Source organism: Meleagris gallopavo, chromosome 4 (genome assembly GCF_000146605.3).
Source record: "Meleagris gallopavo isolate NT-WF06-2002-E0010 breed Aviagen turkey brand Nicholas breeding stock chromosome 4, Turkey_5.1, whole genome shotgun sequence".
NCBI classification, from domain to species: Eukaryota; Metazoa; Chordata; class Aves; order Galliformes; family Phasianidae; genus Meleagris; species Meleagris gallopavo.
The window spans coordinates 37,452,533-37,462,736 of record NC_015014.2 but is presented as its reverse complement, the minus strand read 5'-3'; the positions used below and the strand labels follow the sequence as shown (position 1 = coordinate 37,462,736).

The following is a 10,204-nucleotide window of genomic DNA, read 5'->3' as shown; positions in this document are numbered from 1 at the left end:
CATTTTCAAATAGGTTGAGTAGAACAATGAGTGGCATGCCTGAGGACAAAAAACAGAATGGCCATCATACCTTGGGAGGAGACTTCAGACATTCCTGACTGTTGGAGATCACTAGAATATGTTGCTCTCTCACTTGTTGATTGTTTTTTACTTCTTTTTTGCTACCCTGGAGGCTATCAGAAATCTTTAGTGTCATTAAAATTACTTGTGTTCATCAGCTCCTGCCTCATTGACAATATACCTTCTGTCCCATGGGCACTGTGACCCTGGGCTGGCAGGTTCCCTGGGGCCATTGGGATGGATCTGAGCGGCTGTTTTGTGGGGTTATGAGTGCTCCTTTCTGCTGTGAGCTCTTAATAGAAATAGCCACTACACATTTTCTACTCTGTTTCAGTATACTGCATATATCATTATATGCAGTATATAATCATTAACCTCTATTGGCAGTAATTAGTATGGTACTAAGTATAAAGTATAATTTTAACCAGATTAGAATATGGCTGAGGCCAGGATCAAACTTCCAGAGGCTGACAGGAAGAGAATTTGAAGTGCTGACAAGCTAGTATAATGTATAGTAAGCAAGAATAAAAGCCAATATATGATTCGAACAATGTGCAAATTAATACAATATTGATACTGAAAGCCCTGGGAAATGGAGGGAGGGTCTCTTTCCTTCACAGCTCAGAAAGAGCCAGAACATACTGTCCTTGAATCAGACAACAGCTCTTCGCCAAGGTAGGGGACAAGAAGCTCTCCAGTAGGATGACTAGCTGATCTTTACCAGCTTTGGCAATGCGAGCCCTCCAAAGCTCAGTGAGATAGTGGGAAGTCCAGCTTCCAAAAGAAAGGGAGAAAAGAATGTTTGTTTGTTATTAATTTATCAATTATTGAATCAGGAGATCAGTTTAAACTAAATCAATTCTCTGCATTTGATGTACAGGGACAGATGAACTTGAGATCATTTGGGCTGATTGTGTAATGAGTGCCACAAATGAGGCTACTGTATTAATTTATCTGATTTGTTGTGTGAATGCTAGGCTGAAATATATTGCTGTACTTTATACCTCTAGATGGGCACAATAATTTGCTTTGTGATAGCATACTTGAAGTGAGTTAAATGTTGAATGATTTCAGGTGGGAAGGAATTGTGCACAGCATGCTAACTACATGGCGAAAAATGGTATGTGTGAGAGGATTAGCTGTGTGGTACAGCTGGATGGATTTCATCTTTTGTTGAGAATTTCTTGGTCTGGTCTAGGGGAAGATGATCAATTCTATCCACTTGCAATCGTGTACATCCTCAGGCCTTTATCATTTCACACAGTTGGGCTGAGGTTTATTTTTGTAGTGGAGTACTTTTGACCTGTAAGAATCAAAAACCTATTTCTACTATTAAGTGTTTATTCATCCTGTTTTTAAGCCATCCCTGTATTTCTAGGGTGGTGATATCAATGACTCTCTAAACCACTCTTTGAGTGCAGAGAAAAGATCTCTTCTTCCAGGAAAAAAATCATTGTGGTATTGACACATTGGACAGTTCTCTTTTCACTGTTAATTTAGAAAACAAAGGGAAGGTCTGGACATGGTTTTGACAGTGTTTTGAGTAAAGGCAAAAAGAGTAAATGAATAGTGGTAGAGAGGGGAAAGAAAGAAGGAATTGTTCCATAAAGACAACAGTGTAAATGAGAGATTAAAATAATGTGAGAGCCTCAGAAGCAACACAGAAATTACTTCTGCATTTTAACATGAAAAGGGGAGTTTATTGGTTTTGTCTTCCAGTGATTTGCCTGAGTCTCTTCTGGAAGAGTTCGGAGCAGCGCCAGGACTGCCACTGTCGCAATCCAGCAAACTCACAAAGAAGTGCCACATTCCTTCCCAGCTGCTCTGGTTGTGTGTTCACAGTGTGAACAGCAAAGAAAATAATGTGAGGAGAAACCCATCGTAGCAGAATTAGTAGAACAGACCCTTGTGGCATGTACCACGGATCCTGGAAGGATCCTGTAATCCTCAGTGGAATGGCATTGCTCCACTTTCACACTGGTTGCCCTTTTGTATTCCAGGGGACTATTTGGAGAAGCAGATACTGTTTGGCATGAGTCTGCCCCTGCATAATTTGCATTACTATTATTGGATTTTATAACACACAGAATAGAGACTCAGTTCTGAGCAGGGTATATGAAAACGTGGTTCACATTTGTCAGCCCAGATTTAATCAGTTGCATTAGCTGTAGCAACGAAGACTGAGCAAGCAGAACATGGATACAGACTCCAAAAAAAAGAAACAGTTGCTTTTAGTGGACAGTGGCCCAGCTGATAATCAGGTTTTATACTTCTTACTTTCTGTCTGTGCAAGTCGGGACTGCTATCAATTCAGAACAGTACTTGGGGGGGGGGAATTTCCGTAGGGAGGAGCACACACAGCTGCAGGTTGCTGTCTGCTGCTACTGCTGTTCCCACCTGTTGCTGTGTTAGCATTTATTCCAATGCAATATTGAGGAGAAAAAAAAAAAGAGAGAGAGAAAAGCAACAGAACCAGAATGCCTCAGAGCAGTTAGCACAACACAGCCAGCCTCAGTCAGCCACTGAAACACCTGCTTCGCTGCCAGCATGTGAAAAATTCAGCACTTTACCCACATTTGTGCTCTCATGCTTTGCTGATCTGGGAGATTGCACCTGGAATTTCTCTAATGCATCTACCTCAGCCAAGCAGGTGTAAAAGTGCACTGCAGCCCCTTATAGCACCGATGTGTGCTCAGAAATGTGTTGGTCTCTGGTGGCAGAAGGGCCACATTCCAGCTTGAGAGAGACAGATGAACTTTTTTGAAACCAGCATGCACATACCCTAAATCTGAATCTGACCTTAAGCCAGTTTGTATTTCCAGTTATTGGAGTAATCTTAGCACAGAGTGTTTTGGTGACAGAATTTGTTTGTGGTAGTAAAATGCAAGAAGGTATTAAAATGAGTGCAGCTGATCACAACTGAACAGGCAAGATTTAAATCAGGCTGCAGTCTGTGAGAAAAATGTGGCCATTACACCATAGGTACTTCTCAGGCCCAAGGGACTGCCTTTCTAAATAGGCTGCTCATTATGGGCAGCCGTGTATCTGCATTCTGGCTTGTTCCCTGGAGTAAGGAACTGACCATGTTACTATTTGCAAACACAGGGTTCACTCGAGTGGTACTAAAAAGAGAAGAGGTGGGGCAAGTGGAGCCTTAAAAAGGAAAGAGGAGTCCGTCCAAGTCTGTGTATGAAAAGCAACTGCGTTACACAGAACAGTACCTGGAGATTGCACTCCCTGTACCCCACTGAGGGCAGCAGTGAAGTTTTCTGACATCTTTGCTTTTAAGACCCAAACAGCAGCTTTGTGCGTTGTGAGGAAGTTTGCAGTGATCCTTGTGAGCCTTGCTTTTAAGCTGTGTTAAATTTGTGGCGAGAGTGTCAGGCATTTCATACTTGGCTTCCAAAAAAGAAAAAAAAGAAACGAGAGAGAGAGAGAGAGAGAGAGTACGACGTGTGTGGGGAAGAAATCTCCCAGGAATTTCTTCAAGGTTGTATTCAGACAAGCTGGAGTGACAAGAAAAGCAAGGCAAAGATAAAGCTTCGTGCTGTGATGTCTGAGTGTAAAGCAGGAGATCACAGAGACTGTTTGGGATTACCTATGTTCATCTCACCCTGGATATGACTGCAGACAAGCTAGCTCTTCTCGAGTGACAGTTTAAAAAACTCAGGACTATGTTTCTCTTCCCTGTTGCTTTCTTGCCAGTGTTTTTTACCATTGGCTTTGCTAGCCCTTCAGCTCTGCAGCACTGGAACTGTCCTAATGGATACAGATTAAGGAGTGAAAGCTCTGCCTGCGTAGGTAAGTGGTGGACCATTCACAAATTAAGGAAAAAGCATTTGTATTCATTTAACTGAGCTTTATAATTGTCATGAGTTTTCTATATAGATTGCCTATGCGTTGTAGCTGCACAACTGATACAGCAGCTTCTCACTATCTCTTCCTTCTCATAATGGATGTTTTGTCTAGTTGCTTTTTCAGAAATCGGTCCCTTGTCTGCCAGTTCAGCTATCACAAAGCAGGTTGAAAGTTTATGTGGTCAATAAGAGATCAGAACTGCTCACTGATCACAAAAATTCCTTTTTATAGCTGTAGTTTCTCTGTGTTTTTACACACCCGTGCAGATTCTTGCTTCTATATGTATATAATTTGTGCGTGTGTTTTTGTACTTTATATGCATATAGAGAGAGAAATGTAATGATTGTGCATGTGTACATGTTAATACTTAGATTATGGGCTGGATAACTGTAAAAACTGCTCTATGATAGTACTGTTATCTACAGATCTGTGTGCAAATATACAATGAATGATTCATAGGTACGTAAAAAAAGATATATTTGGAACTGCACTGCTAAAGTTTGAGGGAGATGTATTACATTAATGTTAGTATGATAACCATGAGTGATTTGGAATATGTAAAATGCAGGTTCTTACTATTCACAAATTGTAGGACAAATCACTACATAAACCTTCTCCCCCCCGCTACCTTGAAGGACTATGTTTTTTTTCTGGTAAGGAGATAAGGAAATGCCCTGGAAGCCTTGCACCCAGACCTAATACTTAGAGTTCATGCTTTGCTTTAGTTACTTGGGCTTCAGAGGCTCTGACTCAGTTCTTGACATGATTCCAGTGAGTTAATAACAGGTGCCTTCTCTGCACATCCTGCCAAGAAATACCAACTTGTAAGCAGAAAATAGAAGTACACATGTTAAATGTCCTTGTATTGAGAGAAAAGGAGCTAGGCATTTCTTATATATAAATGATAAACCTGACCAAAGGCTTGTTAGAGCACCAAACCACACCTAGGGTACCTCTACACTGATTCTTGAATTCAAGGGAGAAACACATTTCTGAAACTAACCTCCATACTTTTGCCTCTTAGCATGCTTGTGTTCACATTGTGGGACAGTCCCAGAGTGCATGGACTGGATTCCCTTTATGTCAACCTAAACCAGAAGTTGTATCTTAGGAGAACATCTATCCTCTCTGCTGTTGATGGCCATTTGGTCCACAAGACCAGACTAGACCTGGTTCTCCATAACCCTACATGGAAATATGTGCAATCTGGATGTCAGATCCCCATCAAATATTGCATCCTACAGAGCCTCTCCTATAGGTCCACATTATTTAGTAATATGAACCCAGCTTACAGGACCTAATTAGGATGTACATTAGTTATGACTTCTGCATTGTAGGGATGCCCAGTTAATACCTTGTGTATAATAGGGCAATCCTGAAATGAAGTGAATTTATGGCACTTTCCTTTGGGTCAAAATGTACTCCACATCCAAAAGGTGGCTATATATATATTTTACGCATATATATATATATATAATTTCAGGTGACCCATTTTGCACATTAATGTGCACTGTTCTTCCCTTAATGGAGACGTAATACTGTGTCTTTTCTGTTGAAAATTAGATATCCAATTGCTCTATTGGCCTTGAGGAGAGTATGGGTAAAGCAGCAAAACAGAATGGCTGCTAGTTCAGCAGACAGCGCAAGAACTGATAGAAGTAGTCTTCTGCACAAGAGCTGATCTTACTGTGAGCAATTCTGTGTAACATATAATAAACAAAAAAAAATGAGCTATGCTAAGGTATCTTTTTAATTAGAGACCACTGATTCAGATAAAATTTTGATGTGAAATATTAGACTGAAGGATGCTTTGATGGAATGGATTTCCTGTGTTCTTCCATGAACTGGATATGCAAATTCTGTTCTGACCAGAAGAGCGGATGTGTGATATCCTAGTTCATTAACTATGTGAGACAGAGGGTGCAGTGGCAGCAAATGGTAGGAAGTTGGGGGCAGACTTTGAAGGTAATAATGGGGATGCAAGTGGTGAGTGGGAGACATGACTCATGCCACTGAACTGTGAACAATGACAGAAGGCTGTGATCTGTGGCTTGGCAACCATTCTTGGTGTGCTGTAATAAATATACCAATTGTAAAATGTTCTGTATCATCTATGACTGTGGCATCATGCCAGCCATAGGGACTACGGTGAATTGAGAAGCTGTCCCTTACAAACAGCACTAACTGAAAAGTGTTTTTCCAACTTTTCTAGAATAGTTTTCCATAAAACCATTACTGATGAAGGTCTAGGCTTTGCTCTTCGTACATTGTTAAATTACTCACTTCTTAATTAGTTCCTTTTATTTCTAGGGATATTCAAAGATCAAAGGCATCTCATCCTGTTAAAGGATATTGAAATCTAACTCTAAACGTTTCACATAATTTTATACAGTTATTTTAAGAGACATTATTTGAATCCTGACTTGGTATGCCAAGAAAGGAAAGGCCTTTAAGCTGGGGGAGCATGTATCTTGGAACAGATATACAGCACAGTTTATAAGAGACAAAGTATGGGAGAACAGAGCATGAGATCAAAATAAGACTGGCCTGTTGCAAGATTATATCCATTTATAAGAAATCTGTAATGCAACTGGAAGCATTTTTTTCTATTCTTGACACTGTCATCTTGACTTAACTTATGATGATGTAAAGAGTGGGGACTCAGTTACCATTAAATAACTTACCTTCCTTAGATCCTCATGGAAACAAAACCTACTTACTCTAAAATAAAAATAGTCTTGGCAATACAATGGCTCTTTCTGCAAGGTAAAAATGTGTATATAGGGAGAGCTTTGATTTCTCATGTTGTTAACCATCTAAGCATTCATGATAGACCAGGAGATGGGTCTTATGCCTGTTGAAATCAAATGATTATCCCTTCCTGAAGTATTGATTTAACAACACTTTTTTAATAGTCCTGAGGGATATAGATACTCTCCCCACTTGAAACCAAGGAAATTTCCCACATGGTAGTGTTTATTTAAAGACAGCCATAGAGCAGCCTCTTGCATTACCAATTTTCAGAAGAACACTGATGCCTGTTCCTCTTGGGCTCTTGGGAATACTGCAAGATTGGTATGCACCTTGGTTTCAGGACTGACTTTGTCAGTTTTAAAGGAAAAGAATTATAGTTATTAAAAATAAATTTATTTTTTATAATATTGTAAAATTGTAACGTATATTAAAAAGGGAAAACACAACCCTTGTCATTAAAGTTGTACCTACCTCTAGAACCTTACTCTACTGTCTCTACTAACTTCTGGTATTAACTGATCAGCTCTTTTCACTTCTTCAGCACGCTGCACATTCCTACAGAGCTAAAGTCTGCAATTGAACGTGACGACTGCAGCTATCTAGATCAAGACTTTCAGTCAGATGCTGCTTTCTGTGTTTCAAAATTTCCTCCTTTCTTTTTTGCTGTTCACTCTTCTCCAATCATAGAATGCTGGTGACATGAAATATAAAAAGTATTCCTCTTTGTATTACATCTTTAAATTCATCTTGGCTAGCTAAATGCTGGCTTCAATTTGCTCCATGCAGCCTCACACCCTTTTAAGAATTCTTATGTTGCTTTCTGAGACGTTTGAAATGCCAAAACCTGGCAAATTAACAGACTCTGCAAATATTGCATAAGGAGCAGTAAGGACCACTGAAATGGGGAATGGTATTATCTATCCCTGTCATGACTTAACATTAGGGATAATCCTGTTGAGATCCCACTGTATCCCTATTTTTCAGAAGAGCTGAAGTAGAGGCATGTTTGTTTGCTCTTTTCAGCAGCTGTCTTCCAGATATCTCACTTCATATTACACTGCCATGTGGAGGTTGATTGAAAATACAGTTACCAAATAATAAGAGAGAATTCTTCAACATGGACAAATCATGAGAAGATTCCCTCTGAATTCTCTGGAAATTGGATACAGCTGAATATGGGCAAATACTGTCCTTACCTATAAAATCTTGGATCAGAATAAAAAGGAGGGAAATGTGTCACAAGAGATGACAAAATTGGCATTACACATGAAGTTTAATGCTGAAAAGCAGATTCCAGGACCAGTGACTGTTACTACAAGAGTCATCAATGTTTTTCTCAGTGGAGAATAACTGACATTCTGTTTTAAGCAAAAATTATGACTTTCTAGAATATCATTTGAAATTTATTTTTAAAGGGAGCTGGAAGACAGTATTTGCTGATGCATTTCAAGGAGGAGTAGATAGGTAAGAGCTTCATGAAAAGCAATCCAATAATATTATGTTGAAAATTGAACTCTGTGATCTGGGAAGTAGAGGTCTGCTGAAACTATGAAAATACCTTGGATATGATTTTGTAGTTACTAATTTATGCATGACGTTTATTTATTTTTCCATTCTTGTGGCTTAACTCTTGAGATCTGAGTCCAGAAAGGTAGGATACTAAAGATATCATAGTCCCTTACCACAATACAGGAACACTCCACAGCCTCTACCCTTTCAAAAACTGTGAGCACTTGGGTTGTACTTCCAATCTCATTTAAAAATTTGGAAGCAGAGATACTGAGCCACTTCAATCTTACTGTGACTGGTTGGTAGCTGAAGTGTCTTCTCTGGCTGTCTTCTGTTCTTTGAGTTGTATGTTTTTAACCAAATAGTTAAAAAAGATGGATTGTTTCCTTAAGTGTGAATTTCAACCTTGTTGAAAAGGTTATGATGGTGGCTAAATAAAGTGAATTGAATTCACCCCCAAAGTCCACATTAAACAAATTTTGAGTGAGTATGGCTATCTGCAAGTGTATATTTTACATCTATAGTCCGTTTGCTTGGGCCCTAATGAAAGGCGACTTCTGGCTCACTGTGGTTTCTCTGTGTCCCTGCCAGGCATACTAATGCTTCACCTTCTGCAACTAGAGCATTTCTCAGGACTCTCAACAAAGTGGCATATTTGTATGCAAAGTCATTGAGGGCTGCCAATGCGGTGATGAAATGATTCATCGTTTTTGTTGATTCTCAAGGCATTTTCAGCATAAAGAAGCCTTTGAGAACAGAGCAGAACCTCATTCGTCCTTTCAGGACTGGCTGTCAGGGCACTGCAGACAGCTTTTGTGCTCCCTAAGCCTATTTCTTTCACAGGACAAAGTTCCCACTGGGGGAAATGGTTGCCAGGAGGTGTGAAACAGCTACAGCAGGATGCTGTGCAGCTATGTGCATTGCTTTGGCACAAGGAACTCAGGTGAAGGCATGGCAGGTTTCAACTTATGGATGTTGTCGTGGTCAAGTTCTCCCAAGCATTAAGAAACATTTATTTGTTTATTTCCTGTCCCCCCCCCCGACTTTACAAAAAGAAGGAAGTATGTTAATGGTTAATGTATGTTAATAACAGGACCCTCTTCCACTGTTATCAGAGTAAGAGTCAAATGTTAATGATGTGTTTAATAACAGCTCAGTGTTTTTTCATTGCTTCTTCTCTAAGTCTGGAAGGTCCACTCCTTGATGCCTGGGTGTTCTGTCTCTGCATCCCTCTGCTTTCATTGGCAATTAATCTTCAGCTGGAGTGATTATTCACTTTTCAGTATGTGTGAAATTTCTTTACTGTGTGAACTTTGCTAGTGGTGAAAATGGGCACACTGATAACCCTAAAATCCTCTCAAGTACAACTACCCAGACAAGCAGCATAAATTCTTTTAGCCCGAATGATCAGTGTGATCTGATCTGTAGATTCATATTGCTTAATCATGGAGGAGACCACGCTGTAAACCACAGGCCATTTGCCAGTTACCTTAATATACAGCTCGGCATCCTGTGCTTTGTTAAAGCATGTCTCCCCATTCTGGTCTTGCCTTGAGAACATCCACTAGTGGTTTTCACAGTGTCACAGTTTTTTGTGGTAGCTTAGCAGTTCCCTTACTGAATCATATTTTCTGTTAACTGAATTGAATTTCTCTCATTTCAGTTCTCAGCCATGAACCTTTTTAATTATTTCCTGTGGGAGGTTAAAACGTCTCTGAGAAAAACTGGTACTTTTTGAAGGTATTTGTATATTGTCATCTTCTCCCAGGTTTCTTTCTGATAAGCTAAACAGACAGAGCTATCAAGTGTCTCACTGAGAAGCTGTTTTCTTACACTCAAATCATGCTTTTATCCTTATTGTGTACACTTTTTAACTTTTTGATCTTGGCTGAGGGAAAAGCTGCTCTTCAGAGCATCCTTCACTGTGCTTACCCAAGAAATACAAAAGGGTACGATGCTCAGCGACTTCAGGAAGTTGTTATCAGATGCATTTTATTTCAGTAGGAACTGAAGATTCTCTGAA

At 39.7% G+C, this 10,204-nt stretch overlaps 1 protein-coding gene across 3 annotated transcripts in view; it reads left to right on the top strand.

Moving 5' to 3' along the window:
• Positions 1 to 3,215: 3,215 nt before the first annotated feature.
• Positions 3,216 to 10,204, top strand: part of EGF (epidermal growth factor) — a 56,822-nt gene continuing 49,833 nt past the window's right edge. Inside the window, exon 1 of one of the 3 annotated variants that reach the window (XR_002114351.2) lies at positions 3,216 to 3,861. Coding sequence is in view for 2 of the 3 variants with exons in the window: in XM_010710002.3 (XP_010708304.1) it covers positions 3,735 to 3,861 (127 nt within the window). In the remaining variant the exon portion in view is untranslated. The remainder of the gene's footprint in view (positions 3,862 to 10,204) is intronic. The other 2 variants (XM_010710002.3, XM_003205738.4) reach the window with 2 other exon arrangements.